At 53.8% G+C, this 23,875-nt stretch overlaps 1 protein-coding gene across 3 annotated transcripts in view; it reads left to right on the top strand.

Moving 5' to 3' along the window:
• NPHP4 (nephrocystin 4) overlaps nucleotides 1-23,875 on the top strand; it is a 133,429-nt gene that overhangs the window by 7,175 nt on the left and 102,379 nt on the right. For all 3 annotated transcript variants that reach the window (XM_082612521.1, XM_082612520.1, XM_082612522.1), the window contains exons 4-7: nucleotides 6,647-6,799; nucleotides 15,645-15,817; nucleotides 16,878-16,942; nucleotides 19,304-19,459. In XM_082612521.1, the coding sequence (XP_082468647.1) occupies nucleotides 6,647-6,799; nucleotides 15,645-15,817; nucleotides 16,878-16,942; nucleotides 19,304-19,459 (547 nt within the window). The remainder of the gene's footprint in view (nucleotides 1-6,646; nucleotides 6,800-15,644; nucleotides 15,818-16,877; nucleotides 16,943-19,303; nucleotides 19,460-23,875) is intronic.

Raw genomic sequence — 23,875 nt, 5'->3', positions numbered from 1 at the left:
CTTAAAAAATATTCTTAACAATATGTGTTATAGGTTGTTCATGTCATTCCATGAAGAATTTCTGACTCTTTCTTAAGACAGCATAGCTTTTCCTGTGTGGATGACCGTCATCCATTCATTAGGCCCTTGCTGATGACCGGTTGGACTCCCTCCAGGGGTTTGCTTTTACAGACATTGCTACAACGCGTAACTTCATTGACATCGTTTTAAAAAAATGCACACATATGTCTGTGGAATGATTCCTACAAGTGGTTTCATGATCTCGAGTCACACATTAGAAGTTTTCATTTAAAACCCAATTATAGGCTTCCCTGGTGGCGCAGTGGTTGAGAGTCCGCCTGCCGATGCAGGGGACGCGGGTTCGTGCCCTGGTCCGGGAAGATCCCACGTGCCGCGGAGCGGCTGGGCCCGTGAGCTGTGGTCGCTGGGCCTGCGCGTCCGGAGCCTGTGCTCCGCGGCGGGAGAGGCCGCAGCGGTGAGAGGCCCGCGTACCGCAAAAAAAAAAAAAAACAAAAAAACCAACAAACCCAATTATAAGTTGTTTATAAAAAATCACACTGTAAACCTAAAGTGTGTGTCTTCGAACCATATGTATGAAAGGAAAAGGATGGGAAAAAGGCTGTGTAAACACGAAGCATAAGAAAGCTTTGCGGCTATACTAATATCAGAGTAGAGTTCAAGGCGAAGCATATTTCTAGAGATGAAGGGACATTTCATAGTGATGACGGTACTCAGGAAGAGGCGACAGTCCTAACTGTGTCTGCACCTCTGTCGGGAGCCCCCAGAGGCGCCCCCCAGGTTCGGTGTTGCACTAGCGGGAGGACTTGACAGGACTCGGCACATAGTCATCCTCAAAGGAAAGATTTAGTTCAGTGAAAAATTACCGAGTAGGATCAGCCAAGGGAAAGGCATATGGGGGAAACGGGTGTGAGCTTCCAGGGTCGTCTGCCGTGGGAATCCCACAGGACACACTTCATTCCCTCAGCAACAGGCTGTGACAACACCTGTGAAATGCTGCCAACCAAGGAAGCTCGTTAGAGACTCAGTGCCCACAGCCTCTAAAAAACCTCAGGGCTCCTTGGGAACTGGTCGTGTAGACACCCTCTGCCTAGCACGTACCAAGATTCCAGAGTCCCAGAAGGAAAGCAGGTGTTCAGCATAAATCACTCTGTACAAGCAGTTGAGGTACCGGGAGCCATTCTTATTCGTTAGGATGATGGGGAGCCCCACGTTCTCAGACTCTAGCCAAGGGCCGGGCTTGTAAGCCAGCCTTTCAAAGTATAACTGGCCTGCTATGATAACTCTTTTGTGCCCGGCACCCAATAACACGGCTTCCAAATCCATGAAGCAGAATCTGTAGAACTAAAGGGAACTACATTTAGGTTCACCTTCATAATTGGAGACTTTTCACTCTCTCTCAATAATTGATAGAACAAATAGACCGCCCTCCCCCCTCAAAATCATAAGGATTTGGAAGATCTGAACACCACCACCAACCACCTTGACCGAATTGTCACCTCTAAAACACTACACACCTAACATAAAATACACATTCTTCTCAAGTGCATGCGGAACATTTACGGCGATAGATAATATGCTTGGTCATAAAAATAAGTCTCAAGAAATCTAAAAGAATTGAAATTACAAAGAATATGTTCACTGACTAATATGTTATTGAATTAGAAATCAATAACAATGAGATACCTAGAAAATCCCCAAATGGTAGAAAATTAAACAGCATACTGCTAACTAACCCTTGGGTCAAAGAAGAATTCAGAGAGAGGGCTTCCCTGGTGGCACAGTGGTTAGGAATCTGCCTGCCAATGCAGGGGACACAGGTTCGAGCCCTGGTCCGGGAAGATCCCACATGCCGCGGAGCAGCTAAGCCCACGTGTCACAACTACTGAAGCCTGTGTGCCTAGAGCCCGTGCTCTGCAACAAGAGAAGCCACCGCAGTGAGATGCCCATGCACTGCAACTAAGAGTAGCCCCCGCTGCCGCAACTAGAGAAAGCCCGCGCAGCAACGAAGGCCCAATGCAGCCAAAAAATAAAATAAAATAATAAAATAAATAAATTTGTAGAAAAAAAGAATTCAGAGAGAAATTAGAAAATAATTTGAACTGAATAATGTAAGAATATATCAAAATTTGTGGGATGCAGTTAATGCAGTCCTTTGAGGGAAGCTTATAGCTTTATATGACTACTTTAGAAAAGAAGAAAGGTACAGGCATACCTCATTTTATTGTGCTTTACTTCACTGTGCTTTGAGGATATTGTATTTTTTACAAATTGAAGGTTTGTGACAGCCCTGCATGGAGCAAGTCTATCAGTGCCATTTTTCCAGCATTTGCTCGCTTCATGTCTCTGTGTCCCATTTTGGTAATTCTTGCAATATTTCAGACTTTTTCATTATTATTATATGTGTTATGGTGATCTATCATCAGTGATCTTTGATATTACTACTATGACTCACTGAAGGCTCAGATGATAGTCGGTATTTTTTAGCAATAAATTGTTTTAAAATTAAGATATGTACATTGTGTTTTAGACATAATGCTATTGTACACTTAATAGATTACAATATAGTGTAAACATAATTTTATACGCACTGGGAAACCAAAAACTTCGTGTGACTCCCTTTATTATGATATTCGCTTTATTGCCGTCATCTGGAACTGAACCCTCAATGTCTCCGAGGTCTGCCTGTATAAAAATCAACAACCCCTGCATCCTCCTTAAGAATCTAGATAAAAGGAACAAATTAAAACCAAAGAAAATAAAAGAAGGAAGTAATGAATTTCTGGGCAGAAACCAATAAAGGGCAAATAATAGAGAAAATCATCAAAGCTAGAAGTTGGTTCTTTGAAAAGATTAATAATACTGATAAACCCCCGGCAAGACTGGTCACGAGAAGAGAGAAAAAACAGATTACCAATATTAGGAAAGAAAGAAGGAGCATCACTACATATTCTACGGACATTAAAAAGATAATCAAGGGATATTATGAATAACTTGTGTCAATGAATATAACTTAGATGAAATGGACAAATTTCTTGAAAAGCACAACTTACCAAAAGTGACACCAGAATAGAAAATCTAAATAGTCCTATATTTATTAAAGAAATTGAATTCATAATTAAAAAGCTTCCAGACTTAGATGACTTCATTCTGGAATTTAATAAAATATTAAAGGAACAAATAATACCAATTCTAGAACAACTCTTTCAGAAAGTAGAGGAGGAGGGGATGCTTCCCAGGTGCTTTTTTGAAGCCATCATAACGCTGATACCTAAACCAGGCAAGGATGTGGCAAGAAAAGTACAGATCCATATCTCTCATGAATGTTAGCACAAAAATCCTTAATATATTAGGGCATCAGATCCAGCAATATATAAACATGATGGGGTTTATTGCAGGAATACAAAGTTGGTTTTACATACAAAAATCAGCCACTAACATTTAAAAGATCAAGTAGGGAACATGTTAAAAGTTCAATTTGGATCATCTTACAGATTTGTGCAATTTTAGTTAATTTGAGAATTGATAGCTTTAGATGGTAGCAGACTTCCCTGTGAAAGGTGTTGGCTGAAAATATTACATGCTTATTTTGAACTCAAGTCACTTTATGAGTCATTTTGGTATGTTTTTCTTACTATTCATTTACCTTTTTGGTTTAGTTTAATTTTACCGTGAACGTTGATTACTTTCGTTCGGGATGGCTATTTCAATTCAATTTGGCATTTATTGTGTGTTTGGAACTGTGTGGGGGACACAGGGCTGACCACCCCACACTCTGTCTTCATGGAGCTCTCAGTCCAGTGCGGGGAGACGGACCTAGAAACTTAGACCTGAGTAGAATTGGGTACAGAGTCGCAGAGGGGTGGAGGAGGGGTTAGGATGTGGAGTTCTGGGAAGGAGCCCAAGTCTGCAGGGGAGGTCTGGGAGTCCCCAGGTCCTGGCTGGTGATCTCCCCTCCCTGAGAGAGTGATGAGGAGGTGCAGGGGGCCGATGGTGGTGCCCTGGGTGGTACCAGCAGTGAGGGGAGGCCAGGCCCCCTGGGCAGGTGTGCACCCTGAGCACCTCCCCGTGCACGGTCCAGTCCCCAGCCCCAGGGATGGAGCTGGAGGAGGATATTCCAGGCTCTCGTCCTCCTGGAGCTGACATTTAGGTTGGGGTGACCGACCACCAGCATGTAAACGGACAGCTGATGGACACAGGAAACAGAAAGTGGGGTTGGAGGACAGGGGCCTGGATGGCGGGGGTCAGGGAAGGCCTCCCTGGTCAGGGCCTGATGGAAGCAAGGGAGCGATCACAGCAGAGGGGGCAGTGGGGAGGGAGGGGGGTGTGGGGCGGTGCTGAGAGAGGGGGAAGATGGGAGAGGGCCTGGGCTTGGGATCCCCCCAGACCTGCTGCATCCTCCCCACCTTCACACACGACACCACCTCTCTCCCAGCTGCTCTGGACAGGGGACGAGCCGTCATCTTTCACTAGGGGCTGGGACTCCCCTGCCAGACCCAGGAGGCCTGCGCAGACAGGCGGCCGGCTGCCAGCCTCTCCTTCCTGCCTCTCTGCCCCTCGCATCCCGAATCCGGCCATCGCCAGGGTCGCTGGGCAGTTCCTTCACAGACGTCCCGAACGTGCCCACTCCTCGTCCCACCCGCGGCCCCCCTGGTGCCCCCCACCCCCGCCTGCCTGGGTGACGGCAGCAGCCTTCTCACGCCCCCTCCCCACATTCCCATCCCCACGTGGAGCTGGAGGGATTTCCTTTTTCCAGCGTTATTGACATATAATTGACAAATAAAATTGTAGGATACTTGAAACGTACAGCGTGACTGACGATTGGGCGTCCACGTAGGTTGTGGAAGGATTCCGCCAACAAATTAACACACCCGTCACCTCACACTGGACTGATTTTCATAGAACATCGAATCAGATGGTGTCACTTCTGCTCAGGCTCTTTCCCTGGCTTCTCCTCCAATTTGGAGTAGAAACCCGGCTTCAAATCACGCTCTGTGAGACCTTCTCCACGCCCCTTACGCAGTCCTGTGGGCGTTCTGTTTTAAAACACACCTGGGATTTTGTTTTTATTTTGTTTTATTCTGGTGGGACCAGCAGAGCAGGAAACGATTGCCACTGAAAGATGGTTTCGTCCTCGTGGTTCCCCAGAGGAGGGGCCGCACCACACCCTGCAGGGCCACACGGGGAAGCAGCTGGGTCGGTTGGGAGGCAGTGGGTTGAGGGGAGAGCCTGGGCAAGAGCCTGTATAGCGGTTTTTGTGGGAAGGGATGGGCGAGGCCGGGTCAGCAGATGCACACGCTTAGGACTGGCCGGTCGGAGTAATTTCAGTGGCTGCCGGGGTGGCGGGGCTGCACCTGGTTGCCTGGTTCTGGCCCGGGATGATTAGGGTGGGAGGATATTGTCACCTGGAGTGTGAGCCAGGTAGAGGGTGGGTGGGGGTATGGACTGGAAGGCAGGTCATTTACTGTCACTAGGAATTAGCTGGCCCTGGGCGGGGCAGTCTCTCCCCACGAGGGAGGCCCCAGCGGTCAGAGCACTAAGCACACAGGAAGTGAGAAAAATTAGTTAGTGTCGTTACCTGTGGTCAGGGTGCTTTCTTGCTGGTCCCTGAGCACCCAGCTCTCTTGGCCCAGAGCCGCCTGCTGCCTGGCTCACTCTCCGCAGGCCCACTCCTGGTTCCCACCCCCTTAGTTCTCAGTTCAGGCGTCATCTTTCAGAGCCCCTGCCCTGGCCGTCCTCCCCTCACCCACTTTCATTGTCCTTCAGGTGAGCTCCAAGGATGGAGATTTTGTCAGTTTTGTTCCTTATTGTGTCTCTAGTGCCTAGAACAGTGATACACAGAATAGATGCTTAAATAATGTTTAGCAAATGATCACATGAGAGGAAAACAGAACTCCAGGCCCCGGGGCAGACAGTAAGAGCTGCACCCTTGCCAGCTGCCCCAGTCACAAAAGTACTAAAGGCCCAGACAGAACCTCACTGTGGTAGGTGGTGCCGCTCTGGGGAAAGGGCTGGTCTTCGTAGTGTCTGGTGCCTTGTCTGTATTTGTGGCCTTGACTTCTCAGTTCTCAAAGATCTGCTTTTCTTTTGCTCCTACCCCAGCGCCACCCCCAAATAATTCTGGCAAGTTGAGTTTTTAGTTTGTGGTTGTATCAGGATGTCAAGGGTAAAACACAACACAGAAAACCATGCAAAATAGCTTAAGCTTGAGGTAATTTGTTAGCTCCCGTAAAGACAAACCCGTAGTTAGTATAAGCTTCAGGTGTGGCTCGATCCAGAATCTCACGTGGTGTCCCCTGGACTTGTTCTTTCTTGGCTCCACATGGCATCATGTGTGTCTGTCTCTGCAGCTCTGGCCTCTTGTGTCTCGTTGCTTCTGGGTGAGTCTCCAGCCTGTGTCTGGGCCCAGGGACTCCAGCCTCTGGTTGGCCAGGGGAGGGCCATGTACTTGGACTCATAACCTCACCAGGACCACGGGCCGTGGGGGAGAGGTAGTTCCCCGAAAGGAACTGAGACCTAAACTGGGGGGTGGCTGCGGAGTGGCCCCGGTCTCCGTGGATGGTCCGTAGGCATTGTTGGGAGGCTCGTGACCTTGAGGACCCTTCAGGGCTGTCCCTCTGTCTCCTAGGGTGTGCTGGAGGTCCTGTCGGCGGTGGGCTGCCACCTGCGAGTGTCCCTCTTCGACGTGACCCACCGACACTTCTTCGGGAGGACGTGGAGGAGCTCGGCGAGGCCCCTGGAGCCGCTCCGCAGGCAGCCACGCAGGGTCGTCTTCAGCGAGGTGGGCGGGGTGGCAGGCGCGGGGGCGGGGCACAGCGGACCTGGGCGTGCCGCCAGCGCGTCCCACACCCCAGGAACGCCCCTGAGCAGCAGGCCCAGCCCTCGCAAATCTCGTCCTGGCAGCCTATTTCCAGACAGAATCTTGGGTGGAAGCCACACGCCCTGAGCGGTTCAGCTGGGAGTGGGGGGGGACACACGAGGGGGTTTCGTCACCTTCACGCAACCTTGCAGCTTTTGGAACAACGTGAGGAAGTTATCGATCTCATCTGACTCCCCTACTTTTCCTCTCCCCTTCTTTTTCTTTCATTTTCGTTTCTTCTTTTGTTTTTTTAATGTTTATTTATTTATTTATTTATTTTTTGCGGTACGCGGGCCTCTCACTGTCGTGGCCTCTCCCGTTGCGGAGCACAGGCTCTGGACGCGCAGGCTCAGCGGCCACGGCTCACGGGCCCAGCCGCTCCGCGGCATGTGGGATCCTCCTGGACCGGGGCACGAACCCGTGTCCCCTGCATCGACATGTGGACTCTCAACCACTGCGCCACCAGGGAAGCCCTCTTTTGTTTTTTTTAAATGAGCAACTTGAGACCTAGCAGTAAAGTGACTTACCCAGGTAGAAGGTAGCAGAGCCCGGAGCCCCTGCCTCTGCCTGCAGACGGGGTGCTTGCGTTGGCATCAGTTGGTGACATGATTTTGCCCACGTAGCTGTGTCTGGCCGCCCCGCAGATAGGGTTTTCCATCTTCGTTCAGCTGCACCAAATTCACAAACATTCCTCCATCCCCTGCTGTCTGCTGGCCATTGTGCCGGGCGCCGGGGCGATGATGCTGGGTGGATGGGCCCGGCGTGGTTCTCACCCTGGACAACTTGCAGTCTGCTGGGACGACACACCCAGGCAGGCGACAGAGCAGGTGCAGGTGTGATAGGTTCTCGGAGGAGACCGACAGCTGCTGCCCCGAAGACGAAGGGAGGTGTGCTGCAGGCACTGGTGAACGGAGACCCCTGCGAGCTGGGCCCCAGGATGAGGAGGGAACCAGCCCCGGGACGAGCGGGGCGGCAGGTGCCGCAAGCAGGGCAGGCCCCGCACGTGCCCAGGGGTGGGGGAGGGAGGTGTGGGGAGGCGGCCGAGGGTGGGCTCGGCGGGCTGGCTGGGCAGGGCCTTCCTAGGGACACTGGGCTCTTCCTCAAGAGTGGGAGGCATCCCAGAGGTCTTCTTCCCGGCTGCTGCTTCAAGCTGAACCTGCAGGCAGCGGGGTCCTGCAGGGAGTGGTCACGGGTATCAGGAGGGTCGGTGCTGTGTTGGCTTTATCCTTCCCGTGTGTACAGAGTCAGGGAAGCCCAGTAAGTGACAGTACAGTGAATAATGGAGGTGGTGGCGGTGACCATGGCCATCCTCGGGGAGGTCACCGTGCGTAACCAGACCAAGCAAGCCGCCCTTTTCTGCGGGGGGCGGTCCTGGCCCAGTCGTGAGGCCGCCGGGTCGCGATTCTGCACTTGGCGGTCGCCCAGACTCGGGATGCCACGTCTCGGCGTGGATTGATCCTGACTGGTCCCCTTACTGAACGTGCCGGAGAGGGTGACGCCCCCCTGGAGGGCAGGAAAATTAGATAAGGCCGTGGATATGTGTGTCCTGCGGCCCAGGACCACGGCTGGTGTCCAGGCTGCCAGCCAGACGGCCTGTGAGGTGCCCCTTAGAGTCTGGCCGGAGAGAAAGGCCATGTGTTGTAAACCGGGGAGTGGCGGTGGGCGGCTGCTTAGGGTGCCGTCCCAGCTCAGGCAGTGTCTCTTTCACGCCTCTGACTTGGGGCGGTCAAGGCCCGGGCAGGAGTGCGGTGGCCCCGATGTTGCTGGGAGCCTTCCCGGGCCGGGCTGTTTGGATTCTCTTTCTCGGGTGGACAGTCAGGCCCCGGGAAGCCCGGTGTGGTGACAGTTAGTACGGTGACACAGGGTCCTCTCCTGGGGATCCTCCACAGGAGAGGCTGGCTCCCAGCACCTTGGTGTGGTTTCGTCCCCGCCATCCGCCTCTGGAGGTCGGTAGATGATCTCTCCGCCTTGAAGAGCAATCCGGCAGGTCAGAGGCTGTGAGCGACACCCGCCTTGACCGCAGGGATTGTTCTCGGGCCTTGTTTTCACCCCGGGCGTCGGAGGGGCCCTGCAGGCTCCGTTTGGAAGCGCTGCCGTGTCGAGGGGATGGTTATGCTCTGAAATCAGCCCGGCAGCACTTTGCCGCCACTGGGGTCCCGAGATGAGCCCTCCCTCCGTGACTTTCCCCTTGGCTTTCCCCGTGGCAGCGGCTGTCACAGCCTTGACAGGCCACGCCTGGAGGGCCTGCCCTGTCCCGCCACCAGCTTGGTGACTGTGAGGCCTGCAGAGTGGAGGTCGCGTTGCAAGGAAGCCTTCAGAGCTGCCGCTCCCCCTTCTGGACTTGTCCAGGGTTTAGCCTCCGTGCCCGAGAGGGCTTCTCGTGTGTCCCTGTGTCCTGGGAGCTGTGGGTCTCAGGCCTTTTCAGCTCACAGTTGAGGTCTGACCTGAGCTGTGGGAGCCGAGTGCCGCTCCATCGTTTGTGTTCCGCTGAGGGGGGCATGGGGACGGGGCCGTGTGTTAGGGAGGACCACAGCCCTCAAGGTTTCTGGAAGAATCTGCACCCTTCAGCCTTAGTTACTGAAGTGGAGATCGCAGCAAGGCTGGTGTGGGTGAACTGAGCTTTTCTGGTTGGGAGCTGGTGTCGGAGCCACGGAGTTGCTCAGGGAAGAGCTGGGCTCCAGCTGCTGTGCCCAAGGCGAGCAGCAGGGGCCAGTGGTGCCCCAGGAACACCCATCCTGATGAGCCACACGGCAGCAGCATCCTTGCCCAGCGCTTTCCTCCCATCCTTGACGTTCAGAGTTTAGTTAACTAAAGAGAATCCCCCTCCGCCGTGTGTGCGTGTGCGTGTGCGTGTACCTGCGTGCATACGTGTATGTACGTGTTTATATGAAATGTGGAGCGTTCCCAAGGTGGCCTAGATAAGCAGGAGGGACTGGTTTTGTGGTCTCATCATCTGAGCAAAGCTCTGCGTCCATGCCTATGGGAATAGAGAGAAACACAGTTTGCCCTTTTTAGAGGTGATTCTGAAATTTGGTGATGATCTTCTTCTGATTTTACTAATTGCCTGGGTTTTTCTGGTTCTACCGATCGGCCGTGGCTTGGGGTTGATACGACGGGAGCTCACTAGCTGCCAGTAGCAGGGGACCATCTTTGGAATCGGCGTGGCTGTCCGGCCTACACGTGGATTCCTGAATCAACCGTGTGGGCTCTGGGTTTTGATTGAGTTGTCACTGTAATATGCAGCCCTGAAAGAAGATGTTATTTTATTACTTTGCAAACAATGTCCTGAGGAAAGACTTGGGGAAAAAGAAGTCCTTCCTTGAGCCCGAGCTGGGTGTTTCTTTCTGTGAGTGATGAATTCCTCATGCTGCGCTCAGATCCCCTCTTGTCCCAGCCTCTTGGCTCTGTCTGGTGGAGCCCAGGGGACCAGCTCCGGGCCTCTCAGCTCTGACTCAGAATTAGGTGCTGTCCTTCGAGACCGTCCTCGGTGGAGAGGAATTGCCCTTCACTTGCGCTGAGATGGATGATCATTCATTCAACCTCTCAAAAGACATCTTTTTTTTTTTTTTTTTGCGGTACGTGGGCCTCTCACTGTTGTGGCCTCTCCCGTTGCGGAGCACAGGCTCCAGACGCGCAGGCTCAGCGGCCATGGCTCACGGGCCCAGCCACTCCGTGGCATGTGGGATCTTCCCGGACTGGGGCACGGACCGGTGTCCCCTGCATCGGCAGGCGGACTCTCAACCACTGCGCCCCCAGGGAAGCCCTCAAAATCTTTAAAAAAATAATATCTTTAAAAAATAATCCGGGAGGCCAAAGTACCGTGCAGCTCCTACACTTTCTTTCTGAGATGGACATAATTCTCCCTTAGGTTCTTTCCTTAACTAACCATGCTCAGCCTTTCAGTGACAGGCTCATTTCTCCTCCTTTATTTATTGTATGCGAGTGACTGGCAGGAATCCTAGTGGTTCTTCACAGGCAGCCGGAACCCAGACCAGGAGATCGTTCCCCTGAGCCCATCTCAGCCCGAGGTGTGGCTGAAGTCACAGGTGGGTCCCTGGCCTCCGAGAGACACAGGTAATCGGGCTGCTTCCTCGTCCCATCGCCAACTGGGAGCAACCAGCTGCTGAACTGCTTGTTCGTCAGGGGAATGAGAGTGAGGTGACTCCCTTTAAAAGTGGAGGCTGTCCATAAGAAAGAGTGAAATCGTGCCATTTGCAGCAACATGGATGGACCTGGAGCTGATCATTCTAAGCGAAGTAAGTCAGACAGAGAAAGACAAATACCATATGATATCACTTATATGTGGAATCCTAAATATGACACAAATGAACTTATCTACGAACCAGAAACAGACTCACAGACACAGAGAACAGACCTGTGGTTGCCAAGGGGGAAATGTGGGGGAGGAAAGCATTGGGAGGTTGTGGTTGGTAGGTGCAAACTATTTATATAGAATGGATAAACAGCAGGTCCTAATGTGTAGCACAGGGAACTATATTCAATACCCTGTGATGAACCATAATGGCAAAGAATATAAAAAAGAATGTGTATATATGTATAACTGAATCACTTCGCTGTACAGCAGAAATGAACACAACATTGTAAATCAACTCTACTTCAATAAAATTAAAAAAAAAAAGTGGAGGCTGTCAGGGAACGTCAACGTGTCCAAACGAAAGTCTGGGAGTCTCTGCCGTGCCTTGGTTAATCTCCGGGTTCTTGAACGTGCCTTAGCCTCTCCTTACACCTCTCACATGTTCCAGGAGCTGCTCCTGATGTAAATAATCTGCAAAGCAGGAATCCAGTATCATTCCCGGGCACCGTCTTTATGGAGAGAGCCTGGCCTCAGCCCTGTCACCCGAGGAGGGCTTCTCTCCTCTCCAGCTCAACAGAAACCAGTCCCGGGGACACCAAGCCAGGGATGGACGGTGGTAGGAAGGGGATAGAAATGAGTGAATGAATAGAAGGGCAAAGGGTACCTCTCCATGATGTTTCCAGCAGTGGGATTTAGTTGTACTGTATGGTGATTTAGCTGTCTACCATGTGGGGACAGTAGAAAGCTTTGAAATTGTCAGCTTATGCTGTTGTGTGTTCATCACAGTCTCCCGGTGGTATTTTTGCTTCGGGTTGTAACTGGGTTTTTCTGTTTCTGAATAAGCCAAGCCATCATTCTCCAGGCAGGAGCAAGACAGGCCTTGGCCTCGGGGGTGGGATCTGATGTAAGGTGGACAAGGGCTGTGTCCTGCTCCGTCACTTACTCCTGTGGGGTCTTAGGCCAGTTGTTGAAACTCCTGACTCTGAATTCATCGTCCGTGCGTGAGGGACACCAGCGCCCATTTCCTAAGCGTCTGGAGTGTAAATAGTAGGTTCTTCCCAGACAGGCGCCCAGGGAGCAGTAGGTGTTCACTCAGCAAACACTGGCTGGGGGTCCGCTATGTGCCAGGCTCTGTGACATTAGGAGCTGGATGTGCCCGGATGGATGAGATGGTGTGTGTGGTCATTTTGGCCATGGTGGGGTTTGCTTTGTCCCTGTAGATTGGGGCTTGTCAACCCTGGCTCCGCGGACACTTTGAGCCAGATAATTCTCTTGGCGGGGGTCTGTCTCCAGGGCTGTGTCCCTTCCTGTGGATAATGGTGGACCCCACCCCGGATGAGCGGAAGCTTCTGACTTTGGAAATAGAGATTTTGCATCTTCCCAGATGCTTGGCAACTTTGCTTGGCGAGTTCACTGTGCTTAGAGCCCTCAGTCTTGTGGTGGCTTGTGTGCAGGAAACTGCTCCGAGCCTCAAGTGGAAGGTTGAGCTGGCAGATGTTGGCTGCAGGAAGGATTTGTGATATATTTACCTTCCTGAAGACATCCTATTAAAGGTTTATTTAAAAAAAATGGTTTGGAAGGCACTAGTTTAATTTCTGATCCTCTCTCCTGTGGCCTTGACCTCAGCCTGGGACCGAAGAGCACGTGTCACTTAGGGCAGATCAAGCGGAGGTGTGGCCGGGGGCGCAAGGCTGCAACCTCTCCATGGAGGCACATCATCTGAGGCCCAATCGTGTGGGTGAAAATGGAATCTGGGACCCGAGGCAAAGTGGTGTCCGTGTGTCTGAAGATGAGGGCATTAAGACAGGAGCATTTCTGTGATTTATTAATCTGTTTCTCCTGTCAGGGAGGCCCCTTGTCGAGGGTGGGTGAGTGAGATGTGATGCGGGGGAGAGCCAGAGCCCCACTCTGCCATCTCCCACGGCTTCTCTCACAGGTAATTGGATGGGCTTGACTCCAGCTTTTAATCGGGCAGTGGCAGCCAATGCATCTGCGAGCGTCCTGCGCAGCCTTCTTGAGGCGTCCTGACACTGGAGGGCTTATTTGCAGTGCTGCTTGGCTGCGGTTGAGATGTCTGGCCAAGCCCACGGGGCTGGGGGTGGTGGAGTGCCTCGGTTCCAGGTGACTTGGCCCTCCTGGGGACCCCCCCCCGCCCCCCCACACACACGGGTTGAAGCTGCAGAGTTGTGTGGTTCATCCCAGGAGGCTTTTGCTTCCACCGACCTGCCGAGCTGGTCGGCCCTGGGCAGGGTGTGCATTTTCTACCTGCCTAATCTAGCCTTTACCTTTGAACTTTGAACTTCTTGAGCGCTGGATCGCGTTTTCCAGGTTCCTTAGAAATTCTTCAGCACGCGCTGTGCCCACACTAGAGAGGCAGGCAATAAATGATGTTTGGAAAAGCATCCGTGCTTAACCAGCAGTAATGATGGGATGAGACCCTCAGACCTCGTGTCGCCTTGTGATCCACGGAGCTTCCAAGGCCGACCCTCCTGGTGAAAGTGGAGTCTCTGGAGACAGACCAGGGGGCGCCGTGGTCGGTTTGGTCTCTGAATAATCGTTTTCAGTGGTAAAGGAAAGGGAGAGGCAACAGCCATGAATCCACATGTGGGACGTCCCAAAAGCAGCTGGTCCACCACCTCCAGGCAGAGGATTTCAAGGTGACCTCTAAGCTGGCGGCTTATTGCTGCTTTGCATCAGAGCTGACAGTGCTCGTTTCACTGCCAAGAGGAAAAGTGGGTAGTGTTCATAAAACTGATATGCACAGGTGTACATATGAGAGGTGAGATAATGACAAACTTGACTTTACAGCAGGCCTTTCTAAAACAGTTCTTGAGTCTTGGAAACGGAAACATAATTCTCTCTTGGTCCAACCACCTGTCAGCTGTAAGTGGTCACTATTTCATCATTTTGCAATAAAAGATAATAGAATGACGATTTATATCTCATGGCTGATGTTTTAATGTGTCTCTCTGTTATCCTGGGCTGACAGTCTGTGATTACAGTAAACGTTTCCTCGGTGACACCATGGTAATGACGCGTTAATGGGAGATTGTTCCAAGTTTAAGTCACGTTGCCACGGCCTGGCCCGGCCCACTGTTGTTGTTGGGCTTCGCCCCAACAAGGACGCTGGGTTCCGGGGACCACTCAGGTCCAGAGCCTCAGGTCAGCGCTGACCTGGGCTCCTGGGATGCTTGTTGCCCATAGATTCGCAAAACCAGTTAGTGCCTCCATTTCTGTCTTCTGTGTCTACGACGTTTGTTAGCTGAGAGCAACTGCTTTGGATTTCGGGAGATCGGAAAACAGCAGCGGAGGGAAGGTGCTTCCATTCCCACTTGGGAGGGTGCATCTCAGCGATGGGAGCTGGATGTGACCTGCCCGTGTCCCCCCTCCCCCTGGTGAGAGTGAGGGCTGCCGTCTGTACCTTAGAGGATGGAGAGGCTGCAAGTGGGAAAACTTTTAGGAGCAATTTGAGTATCATCTACTTGGCTTGGGTCCACAACTCCTATAATAAAGAATCCCACCGTGGGACCTCCCTGGTGGCACAGTGGTTAAGAATCCACCTGCCAATTCAGGGGACACGGGTTCGAGCTGTGGTCCGGGAAGATCCCACGTGCCGCGGAGCAACTAAGCCCGTGCGCCACAGCTATGGAGCCTGTGCGCCACAACTACTGAGCCTGCGCACCACAACTATTGAGCCCACGTGCCACAACTACTGAAGCCTACAAACCTAGAGCCCGTGCTCTGCAACAAGAGAAGCCACCGCAATGAGAAGCCTGTGCACCGCAACGAAGAGTAGCCCCCGCTCACCGCAACTAGAGGAAAGCCTGTGCGCAGCAACGAAGACCCAACGCAGCAAAAAAAAAAAAAAAAAAAAAAAAAATCCTGCAGCAATATTCATCGTAAAAATGTTAGTTGGGCTCCAAACTGAGGATCCTGCTTAGTTTAAACAAAAGTCCTTCAGGTGCAGCCTCATGGTATTTCCACACGAAACAGGGATTATTAGAGTCAATCCTAGCAAGTTGTGATTGAAGTTTGACAGCGGTGTTGGATGAAACGGCTCAGCGGGTGCGTGGGTGCGGGGGGCTACTTACGTCTTTGGGCTCGTGGGCCTCCTGGGTGATGGGCGTGGGGCGCGAGGCTGCCCCAGCCCCTTTCTGCTCCAGAGCCTCTGGGTCTGTTGGCATTTTCTGTGGATGGAAAGGTCCCAGAGGAGAAGCAAATAGTTTGATGTCCCAGGTGCTGGGTACCCTGGAAGGAGGGGCTGTGAGGGGGTCGCTCGCTGGGCCCCTTCTCTTCTCTGGCACCTGGAAGGGATGCAGCTCCCCACGTGGCGTGTTTGTGGCGTTGACGTGACGACGGTAGCGGGGTGAGGACGGGGCGCACCCGCATTCCTCCGTGCTGCTTCTCTGCAGCTCGTGAGCGTTCAGTCCGTCCCTGGCTTCTCTTTTGCAGCCCTTCTATTTTCACACGTCTTTGAACCACCCTAATATCGTGGCCGTGGTGGAAGTGGTCACTGAAGGCAGGAGACGGGACGGGACCCTCCAGACTTTGTCCTGTGGGTTTGGAATCCTTCGGATCTTCAGCAACAACCCGGAATCTCCTACCTCTGCTCCCCCGGACAAACGGTATTTGCCTCATTTTCCCCGTTGCTGGGGTTTCCAGCGTCTTTCTGTGGTGATTTAACGGCTCATTATTTGTCCAGGCTAGAAAGCTTTGAATTTGTCAGCATGTGTGTTCATCACAGTCTCCCGGGGGTATTTTTGCTTCAGGTTGTAACTGGGTTTGCTGTTTCTGAATAAGGCAAGACATCATTCTCCAGGCGGCAACAGGACAGACCTTGGCCTCGGGGGTGGGATCTGATGTAAGGTGGACAAGGGCCGTGTCCTGCTCCATCACTTACTCCTGTGGGGTCTTAGGCCGGTTGTTGAAACTCTTTGAATTCATCTTCAGTGCAGCGCCCATCTCCTAAGGGTCCGGAGTGTAAACAGTAGGTTCTTCCCAGACAGGCGCCCAGGGAGCAGTAGGTGTTCACTCAGCAAACACTGGCTGGGGGTCCGCTATGTGCCAGGCTCTGTGACATTAGGAGCTGGATGTGCCCGGATGGATGAGATGGTGTGTGGTCATTTCGGCTGCGGCGGGGTTTGCGTTGTCCCTGTAGATCGGGGCTCGTCAACCCTGGCTCCACAGACACTCTGGGCTGTCCCGTGCAGTGTACGAGGTCTTGTAGCACCCCTGGCCTCTGCCCACTAGATGCCAGGCAGCCCCCTCCCCGCCCAGCTGTGATAGCCAAAAGTATCTCCAGACTTTACCAGGCATCCCGACGGGGGCAAAATCATCCCGGGTTGAGAACCACCACTCCAGACACACAAACGTGGAAACCCCTCGAACGTTGTTTTCTTGGGACATCTCCAAGCGTGACCAACTCCCCAGGCATTGTTTTCTAGCACTGAGGTTCTCAGGCTGCACTCGGGCCATGCTGTGTGTGTGCTGGACATGCCTGGCCATGAGTGCTGAGGGCTCGCGGACCTGATGCTGTCCTCAGCCGTGTGTTTCCCACGGAGGGTTGAGAAGGCTCCTGGGGGTGTGGTGCTGGGGTCCCCAAGGCCTTCCTTTCGAGAAGCATAGCTGACATCCCATGAGTAAACGCAAGATGCTGACCTGCATCTCACGGGTCTTGTTTTGCAGGTTGAGACTGTATCACGGCAGCCCCCGAGCCCTCCTGCACCCGCTCCTCCAGGACCCCATAGAACGTAAGAGACGAGGCCTGGCCAGGCCTGCCCCTGCCGTCCTCAGCAGCACCCGTTCGTCATACGACTTCCCTGAGTGTCAGAACCTCATCAGCTTAGCTGAGATGTTAATAGATTTGGGGAACGTGTAACACTGGGCTTGGAGTTCGGACATAGTTTGAAGATCTGAGACACACGGGCCTATAAGGATGGTGTAGCTGTGTGAAGACGACCCCATGGGGGCCACCTGGTGGGAGGGCTGTTGGCCTCCTTGCCCCTGGGGTAGCAGCTTTGCCCCCACGTGAAGTGGTTGCTGTCCGTCATTGCCCACCGGCTGTCCCAGGAAGCCTTTGACTGCGAAGTCCGTGGGTCATCTCCAACACAGCGAGGTGTCCAGCGGTGCCTAACGAGAGTGACATCCTGCAGGGGCACCTGCCATGCATGGGCCCCGCGCGGAGCGGCCGGCCTTACGGCAGAGTGGGCTTCCCGCCCTGCCTCTGTGGCTTCTCCCTCCGAGCCGTCAGGGTACCTGTGGGAGGGACCACCGGCCCCCTGGCTGCCGGCCGCGCGGAGGGTGGACGGAAGGGCGTGCGGTGAAGCGGGGGGATGGGCTAACAGGCTGTTTCAGGGGCCTGTGTGGGCTCTGCTGGCCCTCGGGGAGTGTGGAGGGGGGCCAAGCGGTGGGGGTGGGTCTGTTTGGCCGGGGGGGATGACTTTCTGTCTCTTTGCGACGTTGCCCAGATCCCACGATGGGCACCCAGCCTGTGTGAAAAACCCAAGCCTACCCCCCCCATCCACTCCCTCTGAATTTGGCGAAAATCTAACAATAGAGGAACAATTGGTCAGAAACTTGGTTTTGTTGATAAAGACTGGCTTTTAGCTTATTTCCCAATTGAATTTAATCATTAACCTTCCAGCGTTTTCTCTCCTGAAGTATCCTTAGACTCAGCACCTTTCGAACAGCAGACACAGCCCCCAGGTTTGTTCCAGGCCCACGGATCTGGGCGCTGGTGGAGGGGGTGGGAGCTGCGGCCGTGTGAGGGGGCCCTGGGGAGGGACCGCCCCAGGCTGTCAGCTCATCTTCTCAGGGGCATTTCTAAAAGTGTGGGGCTGTTTTTCTTGGATGGGTAATGCAGTCACGTGACCCAGCATTCAAAGTATTGAATAGTATGAAAAGGTTCAGGTCTCCTTCCGCCTCTGCTCGGCCCTTCACCTGCACCACAGGTGACCTTCCTCTCTGGGATCCTGTGGGCCCTTCTAGGTCCTCTGATGACACACAAGCAAACGTGCAGTTCCCTGTTCTATTTTTGCCCCCGTTTACTTGTCCCAGACCTTTCTCTTTTCCCTTAATGATTTATCTTGGAGGATGTTTCATATCAGTACCTAGAAAGCGTGCTCATTCTTTTTACAGCCATGTGGTATTTCATTGAATTGCTGTTTGTGATTGACCCAACCCACCACAAATGGACCCTTGGGGCAGTTCTGTAAGAACAGAGGGTTGAAGGCTTTGCTGCAGTGGACATCTGCCCTTTTGCAAGTGTGCACGTGAATCTGTAGGATGAACTTTCAGAAGTGGGATTGCTGGTCTGAGGGCCTGAGCATTCACAGTTTTGTGTTATTTCCCCTGTTTGCCCTCCATAGAGGTTGTACCAGCGTGCCCACCAGCCAGCCATGTAGCAGAGTGCCTTTCAGGGTATTTAACACTTTAAAGTAAGCACATCCCATGTTTGGAGTGGTTAGATATTAAAAATCTGGTTTTCGATAATATAGTTTTGTTTTTCTAACGAACGTAGTAGGTCATATTTAGTTCTCCAGGACGCTTTCCCTCTTCCCACTTCCCCTAGCACGTTATCCGAACCTTCCTCGGGGTTCGGATCCTGTTCTCCTGTGTGTTATGGATGTCGGCATGCTTGTGTCTTAGTCACCCCAGAAGAATGGTCCCTCCTTGAGGACAGGACTCTGTCTTGGAGGCCACAGGCCACCCAGGGCCTAGTCCTGCTGCTTTGTGGGTCTTGACGGATGCAAGGCTGAGACTGAAAGGGATGCAGGCCTCTGGTCAGAGGACCTTCTAGGCTCCCTCTGATTATGGGAGCAAGCGATGCCTGACTTCACTGCTCGTGGGGAAGAGGCGAGCGGAGAGATTTTGTTGTGTCGGATCAAAACCAAGTCTCTCTTTCGTTGCAGTTTTACCAGTGAGAGTTATTTAAGGATTGAAGGATTGCTTCTGTTTTGCTCTTTGGCTGAGCAAACAGAGCAATTCCTTTGTCTCCCTAGAAAAATACTTTTCCTGTTTATTGAGTTCTTTTCCAAGATGCTCAGTGTATTGGTCGGTTTGACCGAAGGCGCCTTGGTTCGGGCTGTCACAGGAGGTGTTTTCTCCCTCAGAAAACAAGCACATGACCCTCATTGAGAACTGCAGCCTGCAGTACACGCTGAAGCCACACCCGCTCCTGGAGCCCGTGTTCCACCTTCTTCCCGAGAACCTTCTGGTGTCTGGTCTGCAGCAGATACCCGGTCTCCTTCCAGCTCATGGAGAATCGGGTAAGGGCTCCTCTGTTTCTGTCCACTTGGTGAGTCTCTGTTAGTTCATGGTCAGACCTGGCAGGGATTGGGGTGAGGGCTGGCTGGGCCCCCCAGCAAACAGCCTGGTGGTGGGGGGAGGGGGAGGAGGAGGGGGGGGAGGAAGGGGGGAGGGGGAGGGCAGCAGTGTCGTCTCGTTCGCAGCCCCTTCCTGAACACACCTCACATCCCTCAGGTCATCTCTGCCTTCTCTCCTCGAGAAATGCTTTCATAAGACAAATAGCCCATGTCTGTATGACTGTGGCCAGAAAAACCAGTGTTGCTAGATCCCACCCTTACTGGGCCACCATATCAGTGGCTTAATTATTATCAGTTTTTAATGGCGGTAAAATAGACATAACGTAAAATGTACTGTTTTAACCATTGTCGAGTGTGCAGTTCAGGGGCATTAGGTACATGCACACTGTTGTGTAACCATCCTCCCCGCCCACCCGCAGAGCCTTTTCACCGTCCCAGACTGAAACTCTGTCCCGCTAGACACTGACTCCCCATCCCCTCCCCAGCCCTGCCCCCCCCCCCCCATTCTGCTCTCTGTCTCTGTGCGTTGACTCCTCTAGGGACCTCCTAGGAGTGGAATCCTACAGCATCGGTCCTGTTGTGACTGGCTCATTTCGCTGGGCACAATGTCCCCAAGGTTCCTCCCTGTCGTTCTGTGTGTCGGAATTTCCTTGCTTTTCAAGGCTGAATGGTGCCCCGCTGTGTGGATGGAGCACGTTTTGTTTATCCATTTACCTGTGCATGGACACTTGGGCTGTTCTACCTTTCAACTTGTGAGTGAAGCTGCTCGATTACTTTGGAACTGAAATTCACAGGACAGGCTCAGGGTTGTGTCTGGGTGGGTTTTAGAAGTTGCTTCTCCTGGTGGGTGTGGGTCAGCCCTTCACAGCCACGCGTCATGGTGAGGTCCTCTCAGGTCCTGCTGACAGGCCTCCCTCCTTGGTCTCATGCTCCTTCTGAGTACTCTTGGGGGCTTTTTGCCTGGCCGTCTGGGAGAATCCAGGAGGAGGGACCGCACCAGCCTCCCCGCCTGGGGCTGCTGGAACCTCTGGTCTCGGTGGGCCGGCTGCAGCTCCCATCCCGGTGGGGCAGGATGTGGCTCTGGGTGTGAGTGGCTGGGGAGGAGAGCTGGGAGGTGCTGAGTGTTTGGCTCAGAACAGAGACACTCAGGACCCGAAGAGACGGCTCAGCTCCAGGAGGGAGAGTGTTTGTCTCAGTGATGATGTCCCTGCGTGTGGCTGGGTGCTGTGGTCCGGGCTGGGGTGCAGGCCTTGTTATCTGAGTTCATGAACTCCTGGGACGGGTGCTCAGTGGTCGTCACCATCACGAGGTCACTGTTTCTCCAGCATCTCAGAGAAGAGACGATGATACATGAGAAATGACCAGTTAACCATGAAAACAGGAGCACGTCCTGGGCGGGGGGGTGGAGGGGGTCCCAGGTTTGGATCTGCCGTGGGTCGCCGAGCTCTAACCCTCCTGAAGCCCCCCATAGGCAGCCATGTTGCCCTCTGTGATGCACCTGTGTTCACCCAAGAGGGAGGGAGGAGAAGTTAAGAGTTACAGGCAGGCAGAGGGAGAACCTTCTTCCTGGTCATGCTGTTGGGATTGGGAGGGTGGAATCTGCATCCAGCTCTGAGCCCCCTCCCGCTGGTCAGGGGGGCTCTGTCAGCACCGCTGTGACTACGCGGGTATTACGCACCTATGTGCCCGCCTGCGGGGAGCTCAGCTTCTGTGAGTCTTTCTGACCTGGGATTCTGGGAATTTAAACAGAATGTTCTTGAGGCCTGAGGTGTATCCATCACCAGTGGGTGTCAGTAGAGCTGCAGATAAAACATGAAAATACGGAAGCGGAGCTCGGACCTGCTTCTGTGTCCCCTCCTGGGAGGCGAAGGAGAAGCTCAGATGCCCAGATAGGCCCCGCGTTTGTTCTCAGCATCTCAGGTCGGACCGTGGGAGTCAAGGGCCGCGTTACAGAGAGGAGTTCTGGATCCAAGGAGCGTGAGTTCAGCTCCTGATCCTGAGGTTTGTTTTCGGAAGAGCTGAGCCCCGCTGGCCTCTGGTTTGCCTCCCTGGAATGGAGCGGCTGGCACTGGGCATTTTTAATAGATGCAGGTGGTGCCTGTAAGTGGCAAAGATGAAGGACAGGTTACGTTGTTGTTGTTTAAAAACAAATGGCCGGGATCGGTCTGGCGGGCGGGCAGGAGCTGCCGTCACTCGTGCAGGAGCCGCGCTTGCTCCTCGGGGGAGGGGCCGAGGGCAGCCTCCCCTCCGTCCCCGAGACCGCCTGGGAGCAGAGACCCTGTTGCTCAGCCCTTTCTGACAGTGGTTATTGTCTCCGTTATCAGTTCTGCCCAGGATCTTACGGGCTTTTGTGACTCACTCTTTGAAGAAGGGTTTCTTTGCTGGATACTGTTTTATGGCCGTGAAAGGGCCCAGGCGGGGACTGGAGCTGCCTCCGTGCTGGGAATCGGGGATCACTTGTCTAATCTGCAGAGGGTTTGGTTTTATTTGGAGGCCGTGCTGGGACTCGGATATTTGTTCCTTTGTAAAATGCCACAATACAGGAGGAGTGGGTTGTTTTCCACTGAAATGTGGATGAGGTCACTGCAGGTTCACACGCGGTTTTAGTTAAGTGGGACAGCCTTGCAGCAGCTGCAGGAGGTCTGGCTGGCAGGGGTGGTGAGGGGCACCCCGGGCACCGTGCTGGACAGCCAGTGCAGGGGGCTCACCGCTGTCAATCACCCCTTGTCCCCCTGCCTGGCCTGGCTCACTGCCGCTGCTCCCCGGGATCCCATCCTCCCTCCCTCCTGTATGTTGAGCATCGCCGTGCCAGCTCTGTGCCGTGCGGGACAGTCCCGGGGCCAGCCCGCCCTGCCTGACCCACCAGCCCGCTGACTCCAGCCCCGGCTTCGTCGTCTGTTAAACCCGAGCTCGGCAGCGCTGTCCGCAGAACTGACTTGCCCGTCTGCCCCGTGGCGGCCTCCCCTGGTTGGTGTGTCCCCGGGCCCGCCCTCTACTTACCTGCCTGAGGTGGTTCCCCAGCCCCGACCTGCCGGTGCTGCATCTCAACAAACAACATCAAGGTCCCGGGTGAGGCCCCGCACCCCAAGCCTGAGCACCTTGTGTAGCGGTGGGGTTCTCCCCCTGGGCTTCCCAGGCTGTGCTGACGGCCTGCCCTCCCCAAGTCTGGGAGCATGGCTTCTAGATTCCCGGATAGTGACCGCGGTCCCCTGCGGAGAGGGAGTGAGGGGGACAGGGCTTCCCGCTGCCGCTGAGAGCCGGGGCTGGTGCTCCTGCAGCCTAGACTCCGGTCCTTTGCGCCCTCTTAGGCCAGGGACAGGTTCAAGTGACAGAATTAATCTTTATTCAGTGCGTTCGGTAAGACTAAAAGTTTTCCCTTCCAATCTCACTCCCAGAGAAAACCACTGCTAACAGCTCGGTGTCTGCCTTTTATATACGAATTGAGTCATTGACTCATTCACTTATTTGCTGATGACTCAACACGTATTTGTAGAGTAGATCCTATGCGTGGCAGGCCCCATGCTGGGGCTGAGGGTGCAGCCCTGTATTCCCAGTGGAGCATCAGGGCACCTTTCCCAGATGAAGGTAAGTGAGGGCCAACCTCGCAGTCTAACCACGGTCCTCACGGGCAGTGGGAGGTGTTTCAGAGCCGGTGTGGACCGGCTCAAGCTCACTTCCACTCCTGCCTAAGTCGTTCCTAAATTTCGCTTGCATTCTGTTGCCTCTGTCGCAGTGTTCTCTCTGTCTTGTGAGGTGCATTCTGGCGAACGAAATACCCTCGGCAGGAGAGCCATGTCCCCGGGAGGCTGGGGTCCGTGGGCGGGGGGATGTCGTTAGGGCCTAGCGGGGAGCTCCTTGGGCATCTCGGGTGTTTCCAAGCGCTTCCCTGAAGGGTGTCGCTAGGGAGGGGTTCTAGCGGTCCCCATTTTCCCTGCAGTGCATTCAGGGGAGTCTCAGAAGAAGATGGATCGTTGTGCAGTAGGGTTTGTCTTCCCACGGGAGCAGTGCTGTTGCTGGGAGTTGCAGCCCTGTCCAGAGACTTGGCAACAGAGCGGTGAAAGCTTGACCCAGTTACAGAGCACGAGGGTCGGCCGTCCCCACCACCGGGAGGTCAGCTCTGCTGAGGCCCCTTGCGTCTGTCCTGGCTGCTGACGCTGGTCGGTTGAGTGACTGAATGACAGTGTCAGATGGCAAAGCTGTGCTTTGTGGGCGCTGCTGGAATGTTGGGGAAGAGCCCCGAGGCTGGCGGTGGTGCGCCAACTCTGCTCCTGGCCCCGTGTGATGGCTCCAAGCCTCTGCTGTGGCCGGTCTCCTCTGTAAAATGGGGACATTATGAGGACCTGCCCAGAGAGGGACCCA

Source organism: Mesoplodon mirus, assembly GCF_964341445.2.
Source record: "Mesoplodon mirus genome assembly, chromosome: 3".
Classification (NCBI taxonomy): Eukaryota; Metazoa; Chordata; class Mammalia; order Artiodactyla; family Ziphiidae; genus Mesoplodon; species Mesoplodon mirus.
This window is presented reverse-complemented; position numbering and strand designations above follow the sequence as displayed.